Genomic DNA, 27,454 nt, shown 5'->3' with positions numbered 1-27,454 from the left:
TGAGAAAAGCCAGCATAAAGCACTTTTATTGCAATAATAAAACTTGAAACTCATGTGTAGTGCAGGGAGTAGGGGTAGGCTGGGGGAGTAGGCAGCAGTTTCTCTCACCAAATCACTACACAGTACAGCAAAGGGGTGAGAGGGGGCAAGGAGAAGCCAGGAAACTCTGAGATCAGCAGGGGGAGCTGAGCATCAAAAAACAGGAGATGCTGAAGCTGTGATGACCAGCATCATTTTCTTAAGACAACACTCAAGGATTTGTCATGATGGCTGGGCTTTCATGGGTGTTAAGTGTCTACAAACAGCACCTTCAATTTAACTTTCGATTAAAGTTCTTAAAATTTAGGAAGTAGAGCTTGGATAGCTATGCGATTACAAAAATCCTGGATATCCATTAGAAAAACCACAGGATGAAAAAAAAAAGGCCAGGCCATGAAGGTTTCAGAGGTCCCTGCTGGCCTGGGGAACAGACATCTGCAATGTCCAACATCTCAGTGAAAATGATCTGCTTTCAAAAGGCAGAGGGTCTACGAGGAGGGTGAGGGTGGGGCAGTGGAGGCAAAGGCTCTCCCCCTTCCCACTGCAGTTTTGGGTAGGGCTTTCAATTCAACCCGAGGACATCTCTCAACTTGGAGAATAATTCGGCCCTCAAAAGCGCCTCAAATCTGCTATGGCTTTGCAGCACAGCAGCAAGAACGTTTAATATATAATAGATAAAACTTTTATCCAAAAAAATAAAATAAAATAAAGATTCTTGCACCCCCCACCCCAACACCAATTCCTAGTCTAAAGTTAACCCATTACTTGTGCTGTTAATACTTGACTAATACTTAATTGGAAACCTAGATCCAAAGGACTGAAACTCAATCTTCACCCCAAAACAAAAACAAACTGAGTAATTTGAGGTTTATGGCATATAGTTCAGGTCAACACACATACGAGGAGAAAGGGGAAGAGCAAAGCCGGTGGCAGAACACATTCAGTCTGGGAAGATGTTTATACAAACAGTGTAGTGGAACATCAGGAAAAGCTCCATACGGACTCGCTGTGTGCGTCTGGAGGCGCCAGATCCTTCTGTGGCACATCTGTTGGGGACAGAAAATCCGTAAGTCCCAGCAGCTCAAAGCTTTCTGTGTGGGGAAGGGACCACCACAAGGCTGTTGCCATACCATGTCCCTTCCCCAACAGCTGTGAGGTCTGATCTGTCCTCACCCCTCTGCTCCAGTTGGGAAGGACCCACTGTGCTCGGGCTAGGTTCCCAGGTGAGCAGCCTCTTCCTGCACACCTTAGTGGTGCTTTTTAAACCTAAGGTTACATCTATGTTGCTGAGGACAGCAGGAGGGACAGAGCCCACCAATATGGCTGACAATTCAGATCCCCATTATCAATGGGTCTCCAACCTGGCTGCATATCTGGGGGCTTTAAAAAAAACCTGAAGGCTTAGACCTCACATCTAGTGACAGCAGTTAACTGGTCTTGGGGTAGCCTGGGCATCAAGAGTCTTAAAGCTTCCCACAGACTTTAACACGCACAGCCCTAAGCCAGTTTTTCCTTGTGTCAAACGGATTGAGAAAATATCTAGTTTTCATTCACTCACTCGAACCTGACTTTTTGGGTCTGGTCTTGAGCTTTCCCTCAAGACCTTTGCAAGAAGCTCTGAACTGTTCTTTGGCAGTGTTGGGGGGAGGCTGAGGCCAGGGTGAATCATAGCCATTCAGCCCTCTCTCCCCTCCTTCCCTTTCCTGTCCTTCCAGATTTACAGAAAGCCTGTTCCCAAATCAGGATTACTCCAGGGCTCCCTTTGGTACATTTATGTTCAAAGGACTCAGCCTTCTAGGGCAGGGACTAATGGTGCAGCTCTCTGGGCAGAGAGAGGCTCTATCAAGTGTCAGGGTTTCCCCCGGAAGGAATGACAAGTGAAAAAGCCAGAGTCCTCAAACCTGACCAGGCATGGATGACCCAGGTGTTTAGGGATCAAACCACTGAGAGGAAATAGCTTAAAAAAAAAAAAAAAGGCTCCTCTACCTCAAGACAAAGTATTCCATAACGCTGGCAGCCACCTACTACTGTTTTCAAATAGAATCACTGTCACCCAACCCCTGGCTATGGCCTTCTGGTTCCAGAAGCAGGAGGGGAGCAAATGCAGAGATCTGGGGTCACATGGAGGAGGAAGGCACGGCAACCCACTCCATATTCTTGTCTACAGAATCCCCTGGGCAGAGGAGCTTAGCGGGCTTTGGTCCATAGGGTCGCAGAGCTGGACATGAATGAAGTGACTTAACATGCATGAGGTCATGTGGAAAGATGTCAGCGTTCACATGTTTTATGATTCTAATACTCATATGAAAAGTAATGTTATTAGAATATTGAGTTGGCTTACCTAGAAATAAGGGAAGAGGAAGGAAAACAAGTCCAGGAAGGGGAAGCAGGAAAGGGTTCTGTCCATTACTGTCTCTGTCTGGATGTGACCTTGAGTAAGGCCTCTTTCTCTTTCTCTTGGCCTCGGCCTCCTCACTTGTTGGACAGAAAGGCTCACTCAGGTCCCTAAGATCCTCTCCAGGACTGTCTGAGAACATCCTTCATACTTCATAAGCATCTGGGCCTCATCTTTAAACCCACTGTAACAAGCTGGCCTACTGTCCTGCGTGTCCTGGGCTTGCTCCCTGGGGCAAGTGGCCCAGGTGGTAATGTCCCATTCATACCTTTCTAACAGGCAGTGAGAGGATGTATGAATGAAGGAGCTGCACAAACTCAGCAGGGCAAACAAAGTCATCACCAATCTTATTTCTAGAGAACTGAAATGCTGGCACTAAAAATTTGATCTATATTTCCAGTTCCCAACTCAGTTTTAGTTTGTAAGCTACATATAAAAATACTTCACTTAAACAGCTACCATCAGCTGCCCTGTCCCCCTGAGTTCTTTCAAGAGCACATGCCGTCCCTTTCCAAGGTATAAACTTGTAACAGAACTGAAAGTATGGCTGACGGAGGAAGAATATAAAGGAAAACATCCCGAGGCACCAAGGTTCTTTCTGATGCCCATCAAGCACTGGGCATGACTCAGGAGGAGCAAAGGTAGTTAAAGGAAGGTTCTTTAGCATTAAGTTCCTTACCCAAGAATGGGGAGCTCAGGGAGGAGGCCACTCCTGTCATTCCAGTTTTAGAAGTTCCACGTCAAAGATGAGAGTGGCATTTGGTGGGATGATGCCTGGGTGGCCAGTGGCACCATAGGCATAGTCTGGGGAGATAGTCAGCTTGGCTCTCTGACCCACACTCATCTGTGAAAAGAGCAAGGAAGAATGGCAGTGCTGGATGTGCTCCCCAACTGTTCCCTTAAGAAGCAGAGCTGTTTACTGGGTGCTCCTTGGCCAGGATGGTGTGATTCTGGTGACTGCATGGCTGCCTGGGCACCGGGCACCCTCTGTGAGGACGTGGAGGCAGGCAGACAGGCTGGATGAGCCCTCCATCTGGCTCCAAGGACCCGATAACTGATAAAAATCCCTCCTGACTCCCAGAATCGCCAGGCTCTCAATCCTTCTGTCCTGGCCCCACTAATCCAACTCTGGGCAGCCAACACTATAGACATGTCACCACCTAAGCCCTTCAGTGGCCCGTCACTAGAAGCATCTATACTACTGCAAAAGGAGCGCTTTGAACAAAACTTTACTTTAGAAGAAAACATACAGAAAGTCATATTTAAGGCAGGCTACTTTTCTGCAATCTCTATATTTATACTCAGAAATGTAGAAAAAGTAAAACAAGCAATAAGATTTTCTGGGGGTACCAAGTAGCATCTACCAATTGTATGAAAATAGCATGCTACCAATTATACAAAAAAGAAAAGTATTTATACATAGTTGCACCTATCTGTATAAACATGAAAACATTTTTGGAAGAACACAAATAATACCAGCACTTTTCTATGGGGAGAGCAGAGGATGGCAGGAAAATTTTCACTTTTTAAAATGTATTTGTAGCTTTTTCATTTTCTCATCAAATACAAAATGTCTATTTTCCGAACAGTGAGCAGGTTCTCTGCTTTATCCCCACTCTTTACTTATCTCTTTTAAGTCTCCATATCTATTTCCTCTCACCAAATAGAACTGGAGATTAACCAGTGTGGATAGAGGGATTTCTGTCTCTTTTTCAGAATATACTTTACTCTACATCCTTTGTAAAAGATCACTGATTTACCTCCAAATAAATGGCTTAACCAGAGAAGGCAATGGCAACCCACTTTAGTACTCTTGCCTGGAAAATCCCATTGACAGAGGAGCCTGGTAAGCTGCAGTCCATGAGGTCATGAAGAGTTGGGCACGACTGAGCGACTTCACTTTCACTTTTCACCTTCATGCATTGGAGAAGGAAATGGCAACCCACTCCAGTGTTCTTGCCTGGAGAATCCCAGGGACGGGGGAGCCTGGTGGGCTGCCGTCTGTGGGGTCGCACAGAGTCGGACACAACTGAAGCGACTTAGCAGCAGCAGCAAACAGCTTAACTTTCAGAAACTGCCTTTCCCAGGTGTCTGGATTTTTGTTCCTGTCTGGCTAAAAGTTGGCAGTACAAAACAGAGAGGATCTTTGTGGCTTCCTTTCCTTCAGACGCCTCTCCAACTATACCCATACCTCTCCATGTGTGCACTCCTGGCTCTCTGACTCAGTCCAAGTGATGGTGACTGAAGAGAAAGCTACAGGCTTCTTTCCTACAGCGCCCTTGAGAAACTGGGACATGTTGGACCAAAGCGGTAAGGACAGTTGAAAGCATATGGCTTAATCTAATAAAATTCAAAGCAATGATATCCTTTTACCCAGCAATTCCACTTCCAGAATCTGCTAGCAACTCAAATGCCCACTGCAAGGGGCGTGGTTTCACAGTACAGCTGTACCATTCTTCTTAGCCTCTAGAAAGAAAACAGTGGCCTTAACTATACTAACATGGAAAGATGTCCAAGATACATGGTTAGATGAAAAAAGCAAGTTGCCAAAATAGTATATGTGCCAGGACTGAAGACCTATAAGCACAGAAAACTGGAACAATATCAAAAGAACAGGAAAAGGGGCAAAAGACAACCCTTCTTCCTGCGCCTTTAATGTATGTCCTAAAGAAATATTATATGGAGGAGTTCATGCTCTATGCAGGTCTCAGACCACCCAGACTTCCCCCAAGCAACAGCACTGTGACTGACTCAAAGCAGCCTGGCTGCAGGGGGAGACTAGGGATCTCCCTAACACTTCATTAGGCCTTACCAGTCTGGGATGGGAAGTAGGCTGATAACACTAGCTCAGTAGCAGCGACGGCTCCTGGGACACACAACACAATGATTGTTCCAGTGCTGGAACAGCCACAGAAGATGAGCCATGGAGTGGACAATGGCTGGCATGGGAGATGGGGGGTGAGCTACAGACCCAAGAGCCTACCAGACGTCTGGGGTGGGAGACAGGACAGAAAGGTACAGTTGGAGAGGTTTCCAAAAGGAAGTAAGCCACAAAGATCCTCTCCGTTTTCTATTGCCGACTCCCAGCCAGGAAGGAACAAAAATCTAGACACCTAAGAAAGGCAGTTTCTGCAAGTTTAAGCAGTTTATTTGGAGATCAATCAGTGACATTTTATAGAGGACGTAAAGTGTATTCTGAAAAAACAGAAAAACAGAAATCCCTCTATCCACATTGGTTATATCTCCACTTCTCTTTGGTAAGAGGAAATAGACTAATTATCCACCATGGCAGAGCCTGATTATAAAGCTCCCTGGGTTGTAGGCCACAATAAACATCCCTTTACCTGGTCAGTGCCAAGAACAAATTCCTGGGCTCGGCACAAGGATAAAATCCAACTGAAATTTGGCAACCCTGGGTCCCTTATTGTCTACTGGGAATTTCACAGAGTTGGCAGAACAAAAGCTGTTTACACAAATGGGGAGGGGAGAAGTGAAGAAATAGACTTAAGACAAACAAAATTACTTTCTCCGTGAGCCTGACCTCTCAGAAGTGGTCTGACACAACATGGTCAATAATAAGACAAATACAAATTAAAACCATACCAAGATAATGTTTTTCACTCATTGTGTCCTGAAGCCAAAAGTTTTTAACAACACTGGGCTGGAAGGGCTGGGAGAAGCAGGCACCTTCATAGCCCACTGGTGGCAATTCAGTGTAATCCCTACAGATGGCAACATGGCAATATGTCAAAATCCAGTGCACAGAGCTACTGAACCACTCGGTCTACTTCCAAGAATCTGCCTGTGGGAACCCCTGCACAAATGTAAAATAAAGTCCATTCAAGATTAATCACTGCAGTGTTGTTTATAATACTGAAATACTGGGAAAGACCCAAATGGCCATCAAGAGAGTCCTGGTCAAATAAACTGTAGTACACCCACCTGAGGGATACAGACATAAACTCGTTTTACTGTGCTTCTCAGACACTGTGTTTGTCACAAACTGAAGGTTTGTGGCGATCCTGGGTGGAATAAGCTTACCTGTGGCTTTTCCCTCAGCATTTGCTCACCTCATGTGTGTGTGTGTCACATTTTGGTAATTCACGCAGTATTTTGAACCTTTTCATCACTACATTTGTATAGCAATATGCGGTCTTTGATTTGCTACCACAAAAAGATTATGACTCGGTAAAGGCTCAGATGTTAGTTAGCATTTTTTAGCAATAAAGTATTTTTTTAATTAAGGCACATACATTTGATCCTTGAACAACACAGGTTTGAATTGCATGGGTCAACTTACATGTCAGTGTTTTTTAACACTGAACACCACATGATCCATGGTTGGCTGAGTCCTTGGATGAGGAACTTCAGGCACAGAGGACCGGCTGTGAAAGTTATGTGTGGATTTTTAACTGTTCAGGGGGCAGGAAGGTGGGGTTTGGTGTCCCTACGCTGCTCTGCTCAAGGATCACCTGTCCATTATTTTTTAGGCATAATGCTATTGCACACTTAATAAACTATAGTGTAAACATAATTTTAATATGTACTGGGAAACCAAAAAATTCATGTGACTCACTTTACTGCAAGATTTGCTTTATTGTGGTGGCCTGAAAACAAGCCTGCAATACTTCCAAGATCTGCCTACACTATGAAGCTCTATGAGGACAGCTTTCTTCTATGTCCTGGTATAGTGCAAAAGAAAAGAGCACAACAGTGTGTGTGTGTGTGTGTGTGTGTGTGTGTGTGTGTGTGTCTGTCTGTCTGTCTGTCTGTCTAAAAGAAGGGGTGGGGGGCATTTACAGAAATTCTACAAAAACATTAATAAAAGGAGCTATTTGGGTGAGGGAGCTAGCAATGAAATTTTTCCTACTCATAAACATTATTTAAGAAGTAGACACTAAAAAAAAAAAACAAAAAAGAGAGCATACCTGGGCAACCCCTTCTTCCCAGCCTCGGATCACCTCCTGCTTGCCCAGCACAAACTTAAAGGGCTTGTTTCTGTCCCGGGAGGAATCGAATTTCTTTCCATCTTCAAGCATCCCTGTGGAAAAGGGCAGTTGTAACATGAGTAACGAGGAGGAATGACATGAGGGAAGTGAGAGCCAGCAGGAGAGTGCCTGTCCTAGAGGCCAGCACTGGAAGACCTGGTGGTGTCCTAGGATTTCCTGTGTCCTCAGTGGGCCTCTGAGGAGCTGAGGTAGTCCCTCTATTCCAGGCTAGTGAAGGCTCTTCCCCAACTCAAAGCAGTAAGTTGATACCAGAGGCAGGCTGTCTACCTTGTTCTGGAGAATGGGGAAGCAGACACACTCCTGGCAGGAATTCCCAGCACTCTGGATTTCCTCCCAGACTGAGAGCAACTGTGGGCCCTTTAAGCACACAGTTCACAGTCAGTCTATGTGCAAGCCATATTCCTCCCTGAATTCACCCATCATCTTTTACAGAAAGTGGGTAGTGTCAGAACGTAACTGAACTGTAGGATACCAGCTGGTATTGGAGAAGGAGCATTGGAAAAGATACCAAAAACCTTTCACTGATAAACTGTCTAAAGCTCTGGTTCAACTGTGGGCAGCGCTTCTAATCTGAGTCAGAGACTGGGCAAGGTACTTTCCACACATGAACTTTTTCAATCATCCCCACAGCAAAGGATTCCTGTCCCCACTTCACAGAAGAAGTAACTGAGGCAGAGAGAAGTGAAGTGATGTGGTAAGGCATTAAAGCTAGGCTATAAATCCAAAAACCATTTTCATTCTACCATTCCAGTTTCTCATAAGCCAGACAACCCATACGGGAAACTTGCACTAAAAGAGGGCATTTCAGAGATGGAAATGCCAGGGGATGAGTGTCATGACAAAAGACCAATAGATACCTGCAACTCCTTGTTCACAAAAGACCATCACATTGGTTTCTCCAGAAGCCAGTGTCAGCCAATTGTGATAGCTGTCACTGAGGTCTTGAAAACACATCTTCATCCCAGACTGGAAGGGTCCAGCCCATTGTTGACATATAACTAACACAATACTGATTTCACTGGAGGTGGAGGGAGGGCAACCACTATGGTTCTAAGCAACCCTCTAAGGACTCAGCGAAACACAGAATTCTGTTGTATGTTTTCAGAGGTGGAGGGAAATTCCAACCTAAAAAACAGTGTCAACACTGGTAGGTGGAATGGGGAAGCAGAGATCAATTGCCAGCTTTATCACAGTCACCAGACTTTCTGTATTTTGACAAAATAGGAAAATGGGGAGTCGTGGGGACAGGAACTACTGTCCTAACAGAGGAGGAGAAGGGACAGATGTCCTAGGGCAGAGTGGGTGATGATACTGCCTGAAACTGGGAGCTGAAGACAAAGGGAGACACAAAGATGGAGATTCACCCCGGTTAAGTCACTGTAAAGCTAGGAACTGGCACCCTAGAACTAACAAGTTCGGGTGTACATGTAGCTCATCTCTTTACCAGAACACAATCACTATCTGATCAAAGAAATGATAAATAGTTTTCTATAAATGACAAACTGGGAGAAAACTAGATCTCCACTCTCCATAATACTCACCATAGATGTTCCCTCTAGTCCATTTCAAGCTCTTCACACACTGACCCCACCCCAAATGAACTCAGCATCAAGGGTGAGAGCAGGCAACAAGAAGCTAGGCATCTCAGAATCCTTTCTTTTTCAGGAGCCTTTCCATCCATCTGCCAGAGACTGCTTTTAACAAATGAGGAAATCAACTCCAAGGCTATAATTTGCAGGATGCTGAAGGAGGTTATGCAAAAGAGGAAGCAATGTCCATTAAGAAGCAGGAATGAATGTGCATATGATGCTTTCTCGAGTGGGAATTAGGTTTGTCAGTATTGAATGCAGAATATAAGAGAAACTATGATATCAAAACAGGTATTAACAGTTTTGGCCAAGATGGAGGAAAGGGATCAGATTTACCCTTCTACCAAAAACTGAAACAAAAAGACACCAGACAAACCAACCACAGGAAAAAAAAAAAGAAACTGAATGAAACCAAAAAGAGGCCAGACTACAGTTACAACAGTGAAGACACTGGACTTCGCAATTAAAGCCTGTGATCCCTGAGAAATAAAATTAACAAGGTGAGAGCTATGACGTCCTCCCCCACCCGGCTTATATCCTCGGGAGCTTCCGAGGGAAGAAAACAGAACAGAGTCTATTGAACACACACCAGGGAGGGGAAGAGCGTAAAGGAAGATCCCCAGATCTACAGAGTCCCCCATAAGTACCCACCACAGTACTAATCAATGCATGTGGCCTGAGGACACCACTCACAGCCTGGAAAAGAACCCATCCAAAAGGTTTACAAGGAACAGTGCTCAGAGCCTACACAGGACTGGGATCAGTACTGGTCCCCACTAGCTGAACTGAAAAATGTCATGGTTCATGAGGCACAGCATAGGATCTCTGGGAAGATCTCGCCTCAGCAGTGAGGAGTAATCAGCCCCCGCCTGAGCACTGCTTTGGAGGAGCCACCTAACATATCATAAAAGCAAGACCGCAGAGGATCAAACTGTTTCCAAGTAACTCAAGTGTTTACCCATAAGAAACTCAAGAAGATTTTTAGGAATAAAATATCCAGCACCCCAAAAGGTAAAATTCACAATGTCTAGCATCTAAAGATGGTTGTTGTTCGGTTGCCAAGTCATGTCCAACTCTTTGCAACCCCATGGACTGCGGCACGCCAGGCCTCCCTGTCCATCACAATCTCCTGGAGTTTGCCCAAGTTCATGTCCATTAAATCAATGATGCCATCCAACCATCTCATCCTCTGTCGTTCTCTTTTCCTTCTGCCTTCAATCTTTCCCAGCATCAGGCAAAGTCTTTTCTAGTGAGTCAGCTCATCGCATCAGGTAGCCAAAGGATTGGAGCTTCAGCATCAGTCCTTCCAATGAATATTCAGGGTTGATTTCCTTTAGGATTGACTGGTTTGATCTCCTTGCTGTCCAAGCGACTCTCAAGAGTCTTCTCCAACAGCCCAATTCAAAAGCATCAATTCTTCGGCGCTCAGCCTTCTTTATGGCCCAACTCTCGCATCTACACACAACTACTGAAAAGATCATCAAGGCTACTGTATAGCCTTGACTATACAAAACCTCTGTCGGCAAAGCAATGTCTGTGCCTTTTAACACACTATTCAGGTGGTCATAGCTCTTCCAAGAAGCAATCGTCTTCTAATTTCACAGCTGCAGCCACCATCTGAACCCAGGAAGAGGAAATCTGTCACTGCTTCCACCTTTTTCCCTTCTATTTGCCATGATGTGATCGGACTGAAGTGGTTGTCTATGGCGGCTTCAGAAAGTGCTGAGGAAAGAAGAAAAGCAAAAAGCAAGGGAGAAAGGGAAAGGTATACCCAACTGAATGCAGAGTTCCAGAGAATACCAAGGAGAGACAAGATGGCCTTCTTCAATGAACAATCCCAAGATTACCAAGCATGCAAAGATGCAGGAAAGTATGACCTACATGCAACTAATCAATAAACTGAAACCAATCCAGAAGTGACACAGATGTTAGACTGAGCAGAGGACAACTATAAGATTGAAGTCAAACTTCCAGAGGTGAAAACCGTAATGCCTGAAATGAAAAATATGCTGGGCTTAGAAGAACTGGATGGACACCCACAGGCAAAAAGTAAAAGCCTGGACCTATACTTCACATCATAATCAAATGTCAACTAAAAATCGGCTCTAAAAGAACACTAAACCTATACAATTTATAGATGAACTCATAAGAAAATAACCTTTGACTGTGAGTCGTGCAAAAATTTCTTAGATATGAGGTGAAAAAGCACACTCCATAAAAGGACAAAATGAACTTCATCAAAAATGAAAACTTCTGCACTTTTAAAGAATACTTTTAAGAGAATGAAAAGTCAAGCCACAGACTGGGAGAAATCTTTACGGGACATATCTCTCATAAAGGACTTATGTCCAGAATACGAAAAGAACCCTCAAAAAACTCAGCAAAAAAACAATTAAAAAAGGGCAAAAGATATGAATCCATTCTTCATTGAAAAGGATAAAAAATGGCAAATAAGTACATGAAAATATATTCAACACTGTCATCATTAAAAAACGCAAATTAAAACCACTAGGAGATATGACTACTATCGATTAGAATGTATAAAACTAAAAAGACTCATTATCATATTATTATATTTTTATAATATAATATAATCAGATCAGTCGCTCAGTCGTGTCTGACTCTTTGCGACCCCATGAATCACAGCACGCCAGGCCTCCCTGTCCATCACCAACTCCCAGAGTTCACTCAGACTCACGTCCATCGAGTCAGTGATGCCATCTAGCCATCTCATCCTCTGTCGTCCCCTTCTCCTCCTGCCCCCAATCCCTCCCAGCATCAGAGTCTTTTCCAATGAGTCAACTCTTCTCACGAGGTGGCCAAAGTACTGGAGTTTCAGCTTCAGCATCATTCCTTCCAAAGAAATCCCGGGGCTGATCTTCAGAATGGACTGGTTGGATCTCCTTGGAGTCCAAGGGACTCTCAAGAGTCTTCTCCAACACCACAGTTCAAAAGCATCAATTCTTCGGCGCTCAGCCTTCTTCACAGTCCAACTCTCACATCCATACATGACCACAGGAAAAACCATAGCCTTGACTAGACGAACCTTTGTTGGCAAAGTAATGTCTCTGCTTTTCAATATGCTATCTAGGTTGGTCATAACTTTCCTTCCAAGGAGTAAGCGTCTTTTAATTTCATGACTGCAGTCACCAACTGTAGTGATTTTGGAGCCCAGAAAAATAAAGTCTGACACTGTTTCCACTGTTTTCCCATCTATTTCCCATGAAGTGGAAGGACCGGATGCCATGATCTTCGTTTTCTGAATGTTGAGCTTTAAGCCAACTTTTTCACTCTCCACTTTCTGCCATAAGGGTGGTGTCATCTGCATATCTGAGGTTATTGATATTTCTCCTGGCAATCTTGATTCCAGCTTGTGTTTCTTCCAGTCCAGCGTTTCTCATGATGTACTCTGCATATAAGTTAAATAAGCAGGGTGACAGTATACAGCCTTGACGAACTCCTTTTCCTATTTGGAACCAGTCTGTTGTTCCATGTCCAGTTCTAACTGTTGCTTCCTGACCTGCATACAGATTTCTCAAGAGGCAGATCAGGTGGTCTGGTATTCCCATCTCTTTCAGAATTTTCCGTAGTTTATTGCGATCCACACAGTCAAAGGCTTTGGTGTAGTCAATAAAGCAGAAATAGATGCTTTTCTGGAACTCTCTTGCTTTTTCCATGATCCAGCGGATGTTGGCAATTTGATCTCTGGTTTCTCTGCCTTTTCTAAAACCCGCTTGAACATCAGGAAGTTCACAGTTCACATATTGCTGAAGCCTGGCTTGGAGAATTTTGAGCATTACTTTACTAGCATGTGAGATGAGTGCAATTGTGCGGTAGTTTGAGCATTCTTTGGCATTGCCTTTCTTTGGGATTGGAATGAAAACGGACCTTTTCCAGTCCTGCGGCCACTGCTGAGTTTTCCAAATTTGCTGGCATATTGAGTGCAGCACTTTCACAGCATCATCTTTCAGGATTTGGAACAGCTCAACTGGAATTCCATCACCTCCACTAGCTTTGTTCGTAGTGATGCTTTGTAAGGCCCACTTGAGTTCACATTGCAGGATGTCTGGCTCTAGGTCAGTGATCACACCATCGTGATTATCTGGGTCATGAAGATCTTTTTTGTACAGTTCTTCTGTGTATTCTTGCCATCTCTTCTTAATATCTTCTGCTTCTGTTAGGTCCATACTATTATTATTATATTATGTACTGGCAGGGATACAGAGAAACTGGAATCCCCACATGCTGCTGGTGGGACTATAAAACAGAACAGCCACTTTGGAAAACAGCTGGCAGTTTAAACATACACCTCCCATTTGACCCGGTCATTCTACTCCTAGATATTTATCCAAGAGAAATGGTGGTTTTGGCTATATAAAAATATTCATATACACAAATGCTCATAGCAGACCTACTTATAATAACCAATAACTGGAACAATCCAAACAACTGCCATCTGGTAAACAGATAATTAAATATATCCATATGATAGAAAATTATTCAGCCATAAAAAGGAACGAACTATTGACTCGTGGAACAACATAACCTCAAAATAATTATGCTGAGTGAAAGCCAGGCAAAACAGTACACATGGTATGATTCCACTTCTATAAAACTTTAGAAAAGGCACACTAACCTATGCTGACTATCAGTGGTTGTCAGGGATGGGAAGAGGAGGGAGGTTTCAAAGAGTAACAAAGAAACATATCAAAACTTATGAAACTGTACACATTAAATATGAATAGCTTATTTACTGGATGTCCATTACACCTCTATAAAACTGTTATTTTAAAAAACAGGAGAAAGGGAAAAAAGTGAGATTTACTAAAATGCTACATGCTTGCTTCCTACACTCAACCAGGCAGTGGATGGCAGGTGCTTCCTCTGTTTGGGAAGGAGCAGGTGAAGCAGGCAAGTTAGCCTCAGCAGCTGCTCCCATTTTAGTTCTGGACATCTCTGTGCCAGAACCGGGAGCCCTTGAACAGTGAAGCCACCTGCCAAGTTAGTGCTGTAATTTCCTAGAGAAAACACTTCTCAGCTGAGAGAAGGCAACTGAGGTTACAGTGCAGACACGACAGCTGATACTCTTTAAGCTCCGAAGGCCATTCTTAGCAAAAACCTGGATCACCAGCATGGCCTTCTATTTAAAGAACTGACTGATTCCATTTCTGATTACACACAAATCTATACCTCATGATCCAGAAACTGTCTAGGATAGCTACGTACTCTTGATGTCAAGAATTAGTTCTCGTCTTTCCCAACTGAACATGGCTCGAGATCAGACCTGGACTCAAAAGAGTTCTACGTCCCTGAGGCACTCAGCTCAACCCCTGGCACTCATGAGCACTTTAGGATCTGCTTCATTTGCACAATTTTAAGGAACTAGCAGGACAACCACAAGGCTTTGGACCTCTTCCCTATGTGATAAAAAGATTCTGAGGGGTAATCCCAGAATGGCAGTTTTTTACATTCGGCACCTTTAAATTCCTCGGCAAACTCCGGGCTCTCCAGTTAAAAGCACAAGGCCACGAAAGGAGCAAAAGCTATGGCTGCCTGAGGGACTGTTAAATCGGCCTCTGGCTGCAATGCAGTTGACGTCACCTTCACCTGGGTCTACTCCCAAACTGTTTCAGCTGTTCTTTGGGGGAGAATCAAACTCAGATCCCTGGAGAGGGAGCAGGAGGTCTTTAAAAAAGAGAGCAAGCGTATACACGATAGTGGGGAAGTCTCCAGATCCTCTCCTGGCAGGATCCCGCCCACAGCTTGGCTTTCTGCTGCCTGTTATGGAGGGCTCTTTCTTGCTCAAAAGGAACCAGCAGAGGCAGACCTGGCCAGCAGCTGCTATGCAAAGGCCCCTGTCACAGAAGCAGTGGTTACGACCCAAGACCAGGGAATTCCCTGGTGGTCCAGTGGTTAAGGATCTGACTCTCGCTGCCAAGGGCCTGGGTTCAATCCCTGGTCAGCAAAGATCTGGCATGGCACACAGCCAAAACATAAAAATACATAAATAATACATTAAAAAGAAAATAAAAAATCTTAAAAAAAAAAAAAGAAGAAGGACCCAAGGCTAGCATTTGGAGAGTCTGGAGAACCCCTGGGTTATCATTTCACTTAACAGAAAAGAAGCCACTTCTAGCGCACTCTGCTTCGTGGAAGGCAGAGTTCCCAGATACCCTCTACTGGGTAAGGGAAGATGACTGAGGAAGGCATGAATCTACAGCCTCACCACATGTTGTAGTTAAAGCTCATGATTCACAATGTGATTTTCATTAGCTGGTGCATCTTTGCAGGTGGTTTTCACAGGAAACATTTTGCAGGGCCCCAAATATGGAAAGTTTTAGAACACCAACCAACCAACCAACAACAACAAAAACCTAAACCAAACAATAACAAAACAGAGTATCCCAAACCCCAAGCTTTCAAAACTATATAAAGTTCTTGCTACTTACAGTTGGGAGAGGGAGAAAGAATTTCTACTTTTAACTTAATACCAGTTAGTTTTTTAAGGAATCTGCATACTGTTCTCTATAATAGCTAGTATCAATTTACATTCCCACCAACAGTGCAAGTTCAGTTCAATTCAGTTGGTCAGTCAGTGTCCGACTCTTTGCGACCCCATGAATCACAGCACACCAGGCCTCCCTGTCCATCACCAACTTCCGGAGTTCACTCAAACTCATGTCCATCGAGTCAGTGATACCATCCAGCCATCTCATCCTCTGTCGTCCCCTTCTCCTCCTGCCCCCAATCCTCCCAGCATCAGAGTCTTTTCCAATGAGTCAACTCTTTGCACAAGGTGGCCAAAGTATTGGAGTTTCAGCTTCAGCATCATTCCTTCCAAAGAAATCCCAGGGCTCATCTCCTTCAGAATGGACTGGTTGGATCTCCTTGCAGTCCAAGGGAGTCTCAAGAGTCTTCTCCAACACCACAGTTCAAAAGCATCAATTCTTCGGCACTCAGCTTTCTTCACAGTGCAAGAGGGTTCCCTTTTCTCCACATCCTCTCTTTATTTATTGTTCGCAGACTTTTCGATGATGGCCGTTCTGACAGGTATGAGATGATACCTCACTGTAGTTTTGATTTGCATTTCTCTAATGATGAGCAATGTTGAGCATCTTTTCATGCGTTTATCAGCCATCTGTATGTCTTCTTTGCAGAACTGTCTGTTTAGGCCTTCTGCCCACTTTTTGATAGTGGTGTTTTGTCTTCCTGGTATTGAGTTGCCTGAACTACTTGTGTATTTTAGAGATTAATCCTTTGTCAGTTGCTTCATTTGCTATTTTCTCCCATTCTGACAGCTATCTTTTCACCTTGCTTAGTTTCCTTCATTGTGCAAAAGCTTTTAAGTTTAATTAGGTCCATTTTTTAAAAATTTCCATTACTCTAGGAGGTGGGTCATAGAGGATCTTGCTGTGATTTATGTCAGAGTGTTTTGCCTATGTTTTCCTCTAAGAGTTTTATATAGTTTCTGGTCTTACATTTAGGTCTTTAACCCATTTTGAGTTTATTTTTGTGTATGGTGTTAGGAAGTGTTCTAATTTCATTCTCTAACATGTAGCTGTCCAGTTTTCCCAGCACCACTCCTTGAAGAGGCTGTCTTTTCCTTATTGTATATTTTTGCCTCCTTTGTCAAAAATAAGGTGCCCACAGGTGTGGGGATTTATCCCCAGGCTTCCTATCTTGTTCCACTGGTCTACATTTCTGTTTTTGTGCAAATACAATGCTGTCTTGACAACTGTAGTTTTGTAGTATAGTCTGAAATCAGGAAGGTTGATCCCTCTAGTTCCACTTTTCTTTCTCAAGATTGCTTTTGGTTATTCAGGGTATTCTGTGTTTCCATACAAACTGTGAATTTTTTTTTATAGTTCTGTGAAAAATACAATTGGTAATTTGATAGGGCCTGCACTGAATGTGTAGATTGCTCTGTGTGGTCATTTTGACAATATTGATTCTTTCAATCCAAGAACATGACATATCTCTCCATCTGTTTGTAATCTTTGATTTCTTTCATCAGTGTCTTACAGTCTTCTGCATACATGTCTGTTGTCTCTTTAGGTAGGTTTATTCCTAGGTATTTTATTCATTTATTTGCAATGGTGAGTGGGATTGTTTCCTTCATTTCTCTGATTTTTCATTGTTACTATATACAAAAGTAAGGGATTTCTGTGTATTAATTTTATATCATACAACTTTACTAAATTCAGTGATTAGCTCTAGTGGTTTTTTGGTGGCATTTTTAGGGTTTTCTATGTATAGTATCACATCATCTGCACATAGTGAGTTTTACTTTTTCTTTTCCAATCTGGATTCCTTGTTTCTTCTCTGAATGCCATGGCAAGGACTTTCAAAACTATACTGAATAATAATGGTGAGAGTGGGCACCCTTGTCTTATTCCTGATCTTAGAGGAAATGCTTTCAGTTTCTTACCACTGAATAATGTTTGCTATGGGTTTGTCATTATGGCCTTTATTATGTTGAGGTATGTTCCTTCTATGCTGATTTTCTGGAGTTTTTATCATAAATAAATGTTGGAATTCTGTTGAAAGCTTTCTCTGCATCTACTGAGATGATCACATGGTTTTTATTTTTCAATTTTGTTAATCTGGTGTATCACATTGATTGATTTGTGCATAATGAAGAATCTCTGCATCCCTGGGATAAACGCCAGGATTAATCTCCAAAATATATAAGAGCTCATACAGCTCAATATCAGAAAAACAAACAACCCAATCAAAAAGTGGGCAGAAGACCTAACAGAAGTATGATACCAATCAGAACAGGAATGCAGACTTTCCACACTCCAGCTGAAGTCTAATACCAGGTCCTAAGTGACCACTTGAAACAGTCACTGAGTACCTACTCCATGCCAAGCACCAAAGGAGAAAGACCCTGGAGACCACCAGCCCTGTGGGGCTGACTTCCTGGAGCCTGCAGTCTCCTGGGGAAAGAGCAGATGTAACTACACACTGCCTGATGGGCACCTTGTTAGAGATAGAGGCCTAAGTGTGTGCACACATCTCAAGTGTCACTTTAGCCAAGGGTCAGAGGAGCCCACCGAGGGTGTGTCATTTAAGCTGCAAGAGGAGCCTGCCCTGGTGAGAAGTGGAGGCAGTGTGGCAGGCCAGAGGCCTTCCTGGGGGGAAAGGTTGGTATGTTTGGGGAACTGAATGCAGGCCAGGGTGGCCTGAGCTCCTGGGAAGGGAAAAGGAAAGGCAAAGAGAACAGAGACAGCAGCAGCCAGGTGCAGATTATCCCCCCTTTTCTTTCCCTTTCCTCCTCCTGCTCTTTGTACTGCTAGAATTTATCAGGCCAAAGTTAAAGGGGCCCAAGGGAATACATGCCTAAGTTGTTCAAAACACCTCCGGCCTTTTCCATGGGAAACTGTAGATGACAATACCGTTTTTAGAGAAAATCCCAAGGCAGACAAATGAGCCTTAGTTTATAGACACAATGAACTGTATCTATAACATTTCAACTCCTATTTCATAGAAAATCAAGGTAATGGAAGGAGCTACACAAAACCAGGAGAAAATGAGACAGACGCGGGGGTATTCTAATCAGAAACTTTACAAAAATCAGTTTTAAACCACCAAACATGTTCAAGTTAAAAATTTTATTGTATAAATTATATCCAATGAAGCTGTCAATAAAAAAAGTCTGAGACCCATTGCAAGGAACCAGAGTTCTTTGGAGAGAGGTGACTAAGGCAAGGAACAGAACAGTGAAACCAAGGAAATGATTAAAAACAGTGGAAGCATGTCAAAAATGCAGGGGCTGCATGCATGTACTCTCAGTCACTTCAGTCGTGTCCAACCCTTTGTGACCCTAAGGGCTACAGCCTGCCGTTCATGGGATTTTTGTGACACGAATACTGAAGTGGGTTGCCATGCACTCCTCCAGGGGATCTTCCTGACCCAGGGATGGAACTCGCGTCTCCTGTGTCTTCTGCACTGCAGGCAGATTCTTTACTGCTGACCCAGCCAGGAAGGCCCCCTGAAGGGGCTCCTACTGGCCAAATCTGGGACAAGAGTTATCAAAAAGAATAATGAATAACAATGATTTTAAGGCCCTGAGTAAAATATGAGTCCCAAATACACTACAGATAAATAAATAAATAGATGGGGAGAGTCACTTGTCATCATGGAGGATGACTATAAAACCAATTCCTGACCTTAAAATTGATAATTAAAGCAAAAGAATTCAGCTTTACCCTGTGTAATAGAAGAGCAGTTAATAAATGTGGAAGATATGAAAAAAAAGTTTTTAATTACCATTTTGTAAATTAAATGCCAATGAAACAGTTTTTTCAGGTAAGAATCATCAACTGAGATAAAAAACAGCAGGTGAAAGGCTGGTGAGGAGCAGGGCACATGCACAATGTCCGAGCACTTTGACAATGGCCCCGTTAATTCAAAGGGTAAAATGCATAATCAGAAAAAAGATCAATTTAGCATCACAAATAGTGATGTTCCCCATGGTACGCCAAGTATGAAGTACACAGCATCATGTTAGAAGTCTTCACACTAAAATGTTTTAGCCAGAAACTGTTTAGACATTTCAACTCCTAGTTTAAAGGAAATCAAGATAGTGGAAGGAGTTATACAACAATCAGGAAAAAACAATGAGATAGACGTGGGGGTATTCTATAACAATAAGTGCTCTCTTTGGAAAAGCAGTGAGATATGAAGACTCTTCTGGATGTTTACTACAGACATAATCTCCAACTGAACTCTTTTTTTTTTTAAGCTACTGAAAAACACTTTGAAGACAACTGGGGTAGTTTCAATACGCATTTGGCTTTAGATACTACTGAACCATTTAAAATTTTCTCAGAGGTGACCAGAATTAGAATAGGGAGAATACTCTCATTCTTACAGCATGCTCAAGTACTTAGAGAAAAGTATCATGTCAGCACTGGTCATAACAAACACCCTCTTCCAACAACACAAGAGAATACTCTATACATGGACATCACCAGATGGTCAACAACGAAATCAGATTGATTATATTCTTTGTAGCCAAAGATGGAGAAGCTCTATACAGTCAGCAAAAACAAGACCAGGAGCTGACTGTGGCTCAGACCATGAACTCCTTATTGCCAAATTCAGACTTAAACTGAAGAAAGTAGGGAAAACCACTAGACCATTCAGGTATGACCTAAATCAAATCCCTTATAATTATACAGTGGAAGTGAGAAATAGATTTAAGGGCCTAGATCTGATAGAGTGCCTGATGAACTATGGAATGAGGTTCGTGACATTGTACAAGAGACAGGGATCAAGACCATTCCCTTAGAAAAGAAATGCAAAAAAGCAAAATGGCTGTCTGGGGAGGTCTTACAAATAGCTGTGAAAAGAAGAGAAGCGAAAAGCAAAGGAGAAAAGGAAAGATATAAACATCTGAATGCAGAGTTCCAAAGAATAGCAAGAAGAGATAAGAAAGCCTTCTTCAGCGATCAATGCAAAGAAATAGAGGAAAACAACAGAGTGGGACAGACTAAGGATATCTTCAAGAAAATCAGAGATACCAAAGGAACATTTCATGCAAAGATGGGCTCGATAAAGGACAGAAATGGTATGGACCTAACAGAAGCAGAAGATATTAAGAAGAGATGGCAAGAATACACAGAAGAACTGTACAAAAAAGATCTTCATGACCCAGATAATCACGATGATGTGATCACTGACCTAGAGCCAGACATCCTGCAATGTGAACTCAAGTGGGCCTTACAAAGCATCACTACGAACAAAGCTAGTGGAGGTGATGGAATTCCAGTTGAGCTGTTCCAAATCCTGAAAGATGATGCTGTGAAAGTGCTGCACTCAATATGCCAGCAAATTTGGAAAACTCAGCAGTGGCCACAGGACTGGAAAAGGTCCGTTTTCATTCCAATCCCAAAGAAAGGCAATGCCAAAGAATGCTCAAACTACCACACAATTGCACTCATCTCACACGCTAGTAAAGTAATGCTCAAAATTCTCCAAGCCAGGCTTCAGCAATATGTGAACTGTGAACTTCCTGATGTTCAAGCGGGTTTTAGAAAAGGCAGAGAAACCAGAGATCAAATTGCCAACATCCGCTGGATCATGGAAAAAGCAAGAGAGTTCCAGAAAAGCATCTATTCCTGCTTTATTGACTATGCCAAAGCCTTTGACTGTGTGGATCACAATAAACTACGGAAAACTCTGAAAGAGATGGGAATACCAGACCACCTGATCTGCCTCTTGAGAAATCTGTATGCAGGTCAGGAAGCAACAGTTAGAACTGGACATGGAACAACAGACTGGTTCCAAATAGGAAAAGGAGTTCGTCAAGGCTGTATACTGTCACCCTGCTTATTTAACTTATATGCAGAGTACATCATGAGAAACGCTGGACTGGAAGAAACACAAGCTGGAATCAAGATTGCTGGGAAAAATATCAATAACCTCAGATATGCAGATGACACCACCCTTATGGCAGAAAGTGAAGAGGAACTCAAAAGCCTCTCGATGAAACTGAAAGAGGAGAGTCAAAAAGTTGGCTTAAAGCTCAACATTCAGAAAACGAAGATCATGGCATCCGGTCCCACCACTTCATGGGAAATAGATGGGGAAACAGTGGAAACAGTGTCAGACTATTTTTCTGGGCTCCAAAATCACTGCAGATGGAGACTGCAGCCATGAAATTAAAAGATGCTTACTCCTTGGAAGGAAACTTATGACCAACCTAGATAGCATATTCAAAAGCAGAGATATTACTTTGCCAACAAAGGTTCGTCTAGTCAAGGCTATGGTTTTTCCTGTGGTCATGTATGGATGTGAGAGTTGGACTGTGAAGAAGGCTGAGCGCCGAAGAATTGATGCTTTTGAACTGTGGTGTTGGAGAAGACTCTTGAGAGTCCCTTGGACTCCAAGGAGATCCAACCAGTCCATTCTGAAGGAGATCAGCCCTGGGATTTCTTTGGAAGGAATGATGCTGAAGCTGAAACTCCAGTACTTTGGCCACCTCATGTGAAGAGCTGACTCGTTGGAAAAGACTCTGATGCTGGGAGGGATTGGGGGCAGGAGGAGAAGGGGACAACAGAGGATGAGATGGCTGGATGGCATCACTGACTCGATGGACGTGAGTCTGAGTGAACTCCAGGAGTTGGTGATGGACAGGGAGGCCTGGTGTGCTGTGATTCATGGGGTCACAAAGAGTCAGACACGACTGAGCATCTGATCTGATCTGATCATGTCAGCAGCTTCTAATGGCTCAGCTAAAAACTAAACATTGATTATATCTATCTACATACACCTGGAAGTAGACAGAATTGGCAAACATGACAAAATGTCAACCATCAGGGAATCTAGGTGGTGGGCACGTGGGTAATTACTGTTCTATTTTGATTTTTCTCTAATCCTGACAACTTTACAAATAACAGTTGCACATAGATACCAGAATTCTATGTGGTCTTTAGTTCATTTAAGACAAGTGAGCCTTCTGCTCTCACCTGTGGAAGAAGAAACTGGCATCCATGTGATTCGATATTTTGGTAATCACAATCTCAGAGGAAGGAAAATATCATTTCCATAGCAAGGTCCATTTGCAAAATGTTAAAATCCAATTATGTTATGGAAACTTGAAGGTAAAAGGACTGACACTTTAACTTGCACACACTAGTGAGCTGGTGCAGCCCAACCCTGACCGTCTTACACCCACCAAGCATCAATAACAAATACGAAAACTCCTCTGGTCTCAAATTAAAGAGAACAGCTGTAGTTTTCTTAGCCAAAATATTCTGCAGGCAATGTGGAGGGCTGTTTTAAGATGAACCTTCACTCAGAGTCATCTTTTGTATAATTACCTATTTCCTCATCTGTGAAATGGAAGGGTCTCGGCCTAAGCAACTCTGCCAACCCTAAACTGAGGGGTGGTAAAACACGGAGCGCTGGGGACACAGGGGCCTTTCGTGACACAGTGTGCAGTGACAGCATCACTGCTGCTGCTGCCCCTCCCAGATGCACTGCCCCCGGCAACTCCTCACAGCAGGCATTGCTTCTCCCATTTTTAATAGATGGCATACGGAGGCTGAGAAAAGTGGATCATGTGCCCAAGCTAAAATCTGAACCCAGTGAAGGACCCACATCTTCTTTGGGGATCACTGTCCACGTGGTACCACTTCTGCACACCTGCCCTTGGTACGCTTTGAACACCCAGGATACAACGAGGGCCCTGTTTCCACAATGCCACCAACACTCCAGTGTCCACACAGTAGCTAGAAGGGAGGCGATTCTGTTCAAATCCAGATCAGCTCATGACTCCCATCTCAGAAAGCAAGCCCCACCATTACCTCATCTACTACCTTCTCCCTCACACAATCCACTCCAGCTAATATACCAAGTCATGCTCCAGCCTCCGGGCTTCTGTGCTAGCTCCTCTCTCTGCCTGGAAGACTCTTCTCCTTGACAGCCACATCAGTCACTCCCAACTTCCTTTGGGCAAATAATTAAGTGTCCTTTTATAAGAAGTTTTTTCCAACCACCCTCACTAAAAGCTGTAAACCCCCTTCCCAGGCCCTCACTCTGCTTTAACCTCTCTCCACAGAGCTTCTCACCACCTGATGTGTCATACCTTCATGCTGCTAGTCTCTTCCCCTCCAGACCAGGCCTTTGTTTAGTTCACTGGCTGTGTCCCCAGTGCCTGGCTGGTTTCTGTTGCTCAATAATTATCTGCTGTAGGAAGGAAAAGGGTCCTGCTGTGGCCCTGCCCAAACAGTTACAGTCGGTCTGCCTGAAGCCCGCACACATGGGGGAAGCCATCTGAGCAGTCACCGCTGGGGGTGAGCCTTCCTCCAGACATCTGATCACCAGCCAAGAAACACCCAGCAGGGGAGGGGGTGGAATAAAGCAGGGAGGAGAGGAGAGACAGAGGCTAAAGAAAAGCAGCAGGTGGGGAGGGGAGCTGCAGTGTCCCTTCAAGTGGACCTCCTGCAGTGATGAAGCCAAGGGATCCTTGGTTTTTCTCAGTCAGAAGTCAGGCTACAGACAAGTTAAACCTGATCCCAAAGACAAGATGTCAACTATAAAAAAAGAATTCCTCAATCCACTTGAGGTTGCTCTAACAATGGCAGGCACGTGGCCTGCTGATGTGAGTAAAAGGGACATAAGCCTAGCAGTGTGTCAGGACAAGCTCAATAATAAAGTTCATAAAGCTACTGGAGGCAAGGAGGGAGCCATGAGGATCCACTTGATCCTCCAGGCACCTATTTGGCAGGTTATCTTTCCACTTCCTCCCTCTCACCTCAATGCCTGCCTGTCATGCTACTAGGAGGGGCTTGGCTAAAGACAGTACAGTTTTCACCTTCCCTTCTGACATCACGTAGATGTGGTACAGGCCTTTCTTTGAGGCCGTGCTCATGCTGTGCTCTGCTAGAAGCTGTGGAAATTACCAGAAGGAGCCTGGAGAGTGGCATCCAGGATACAACTGGCAGCCACCAGAAGCATTTGGAACATCCATGTGGTCAAAGTCAGCCTGTGCTAATCATATCCCTGGTGACCGAGAGAAGATTTTGGCTTCCTTATTTCCAGCTTATCCTTTAAAGCTGCTCCCAAATCAGCAGCAGCAGTTACCTGGCCAGAGCAGACTGGATCTAGAGAATCCACCTGACCTGAACCTGGGTCAATCAGATTCTCCGTCCTAGGAACTGTAACCACTGGAGCCACACAGCCAAGCAGTCTGAGCTAGCTATGCAAAAGAAAACAGAGAAACAGGGGGCAGGGGTGGGAGGTGGGCACACAGGGATGTCCACCATCCATGACTTGGGAGAAGCAGAGAAACAGCCCTAACAGGAGACTACTGAGAGGTGGGTAGAGAAAAACAAGATGAAAACTAGGAGGATCATGAGAATTTCTCCTCCTCAAGGTTCAGTGAGGAGAGGTTCTCTTGCATTTGAGGACCCTCAGATTTGTATGATACTCTTCACCATGTTCCTTCAAGATGGATTCTGTTCCAAGTGGCTTTTAAGTCACTCAACTGCTACAGATGAAATCTCAACGCGCTTCCCCATTCCTCTCACGCCCCCACAGGTCTCAAACAGGTTCTTCCTGGGAGGTTGATGGCAAAAACCCACAGGAACAAAGAAGCCTGCCCAAGAACAGCCTATTCTGTGAGCATGAGGCAGAGCTGGCTTCTCACCAGGGTGTCTTTGTAGGGCTTATCAAAACTGAAATAAAAAAGAAAGCTTTTGTCCTAATGCATGCCAGGGTCGCACCGCTGTTCTGGGAATGTGTGGGTGGGTGCCACCCTCAAGGAAAACAGAGACTTGGAGAAGAGGCACTGGGAGCCCCGATGGTGTTCTGGGTCCCACAGCCATCTGTTCTCTTAGGAAAAGGCTCCAGACGTGCGGCGTGGGGACACTTCATAAGAGGCACAGTGAAACTTCGTTCTGCCCACATGCTGGTGTCCAGTCCTGCTATCAGCCCCAGAAGATGGGTGAGCCAAGGACAAGGGGCACAGACTTGGGAATGGCACAGGTGGAGCCAATTAACCTAATGTGACTACTTAGAAACTGAGAGGAGAGGGGAGAAGTCAACTCAGAGAAGTCAACTCACTTCTGAGTCCCTGCCTCAGTTGGCTGTGGGAACTGAATCAACTGCCCACTCACCCAGCACTGTAAAAGGCAATGGTTACTCTTCTCATCTCACAGATCAAAATCAACCAAACTGACATGTTCTCTTCCACTAGACCTCCAGGGCTCAGGTGCTGACCACGGTCTACAAAGTCAACCGTTTAAAACATCAAAACCACTTTACAGTTTCTTTTGTAGGTATGAGATAGTTACCTACCAAGATAGGTTTCAATACTTCCTCCTATGGTAGCCTTTTTAAAAGTTCTATCCCTAACTCCCTACACCCTCACCCCCTTTTCTACACAGGGAGAAGGGCCAGAGGAATAAAAAACCCAGAGAAATAAAAGGGCACCAGAGGGGGGAATGTTAGCTGCCTTTTTCCCTTCCCAAAGAAAAGTCATTTCCCTCAACAGAGGGCTCCCCCCGCCCCCCCCACCATGATCTGAGAGAGAAGGCGAGAGCTCATCCCCGAGCAGCAGGTTCAGAACTGCCTACAGCCTACTTGAGGGGGTGGGGGAGCGGAGAGATACAGAGGAAGGAGGAGAACAGAGGAAAGGGTGGGAAGGAGGAAAAAGGGAAGGAGGAAGGGGAGGGAAGGTTGTTCATATTAACAACTGTGGCTACACCAATCACCAGCACTCACTACAGCTAAGTCTCCGCCTGCTCAGCCTCCCCCCTCCCCTCCCTACCAAGTACAACCCAGGAGAACCTTGTAAGGGCATAGAGTAAAAAATGGTCTCAAGGAATATGACTGTCATGTTAAAATTCTGGCTGAGAATCTTAATACTTCCTTTGGCTTATTATACTATCTGTTTTCCTAACTGGGCCTCAGTTTCCTTATCTTTTGAAAGGGGATAAGTCTCTACTCTTAGCAATACTGGGGGGCTAAACTACATGTTATGTCAACCCGGGTCATCACCGCTACTGAGGCTCGGATTTATAAAGTGGCTCAAAACTAAGAAAAGGAAAAGGACGTTGCAGATCTAACTTCGCCAAGGCCAGGCTGGGCCAGAGCAAAAACTTAGAAAGTGGGATGTCTCTCCACCCGCAGCGCGGGGCCGAGTTCCCACGGACTAGTAATTACCTCGCCCCTCTTATCTCCATCGAAGGGTGGGGCGGAAGCGCGAATAGGGTGTAAACTGGGCACAGAAATGCTATAAATCCTCTCTGATGGTCCTTGGCCAGAGCTCTGCCCATCCTGAGCTTGTGACCTTGGACGAGTGACTTGGCCGCCCCACGCCTCAGTTTCCCCATCCGCGCTGTGGGCAGAACGACAGCATCTCTGACACAGAACCGCTTTCGAAGTGCGGAATAAAGTCCGGCCCGCGCGCCGGCTCGGACCGCCCGAGGTTCGGCAGGTCCGACGCTGCCCCCTCGGGGGCGCTGCCACCATCCAGGCCTCGGCCTCGGGCCACGCGGGCCTGCCGCCGCCACGCCCCAGGCCTTTGCCCCCAGGCCGCGCCGGCTGCCCCCCGACCCCCGAGCCGCCCCCTACCCCGGTCCTGCCACTCACCCGTGTAGTGCACCACGCAGGTCTGGCCACGCTTCGGGAAGGTGCGCCCTGAAGAGACAGACAGACGCGCGAGGTGAACGGATGCGCGCGGTGGCCGGGGCACCCCGGGGCCACCCGGCGCGCGCCTACTCACCGTCTCCGGGAGAGATGGTCTCCACCTGCACTCCCATGGCTGCGGTAGCGGCGGACGCTGGGTTGGCCGACTGGCTGCGCGACGGGCAGCGTGGACCGAGACCGGATCTCGCGGCGATTCCGCGGCTCTGCCTCGACCCTCCGCGCTACGGCTGCGCACGCGCGCGCCCCCGCACGCCCCGCCC

At 44.8% G+C, this 27,454-nt stretch overlaps 1 protein-coding gene across 2 annotated transcripts; it reads right to left on the bottom strand.

Annotated features, from left to right (window-relative positions):
• On the bottom strand, nt 1-27,454 carry FKBP1A (FKBP prolyl isomerase 1A). 2 transcript variants are annotated; one of them, XM_019972166.2, is made up of 5 exons: nt 27,271-27,454; nt 27,138-27,185; nt 7,363-7,475; nt 3,114-3,278; nt 1-1,085 (listed from the first exon to the last, which is right to left on the bottom strand). In XM_019972166.2, the coding sequence occupies exons 1-4, from the start codon at nt 27,305-27,307 to the stop codon at nt 3,150-3,152; spliced, it is 327 nt and encodes a 108-aa protein (XP_019827725.1). In that variant the 5' UTR covers nt 27,308-27,454; the 3' UTR covers nt 1-1,085; nt 3,114-3,149. The 2 variants fall into 2 exon arrangements, with proteins under 2 accessions (XP_019827725.1, XP_070657520.1); XM_070801419.1 differs by lacking the exon at nt 27,138-27,185 and having other exon boundaries at nt 27,271-27,445.

Source organism: Bos indicus, chromosome 13, assembly GCF_029378745.1.
Source record: "Bos indicus isolate NIAB-ARS_2022 breed Sahiwal x Tharparkar chromosome 13, NIAB-ARS_B.indTharparkar_mat_pri_1.0, whole genome shotgun sequence".
In the NCBI taxonomy this organism is placed as follows: domain Eukaryota; kingdom Metazoa; phylum Chordata; class Mammalia; order Artiodactyla; family Bovidae; genus Bos; species Bos indicus.
Note: the sequence above shows the minus strand (reverse complement) of the source record. Positions and strands in the feature narration are given on the sequence as shown.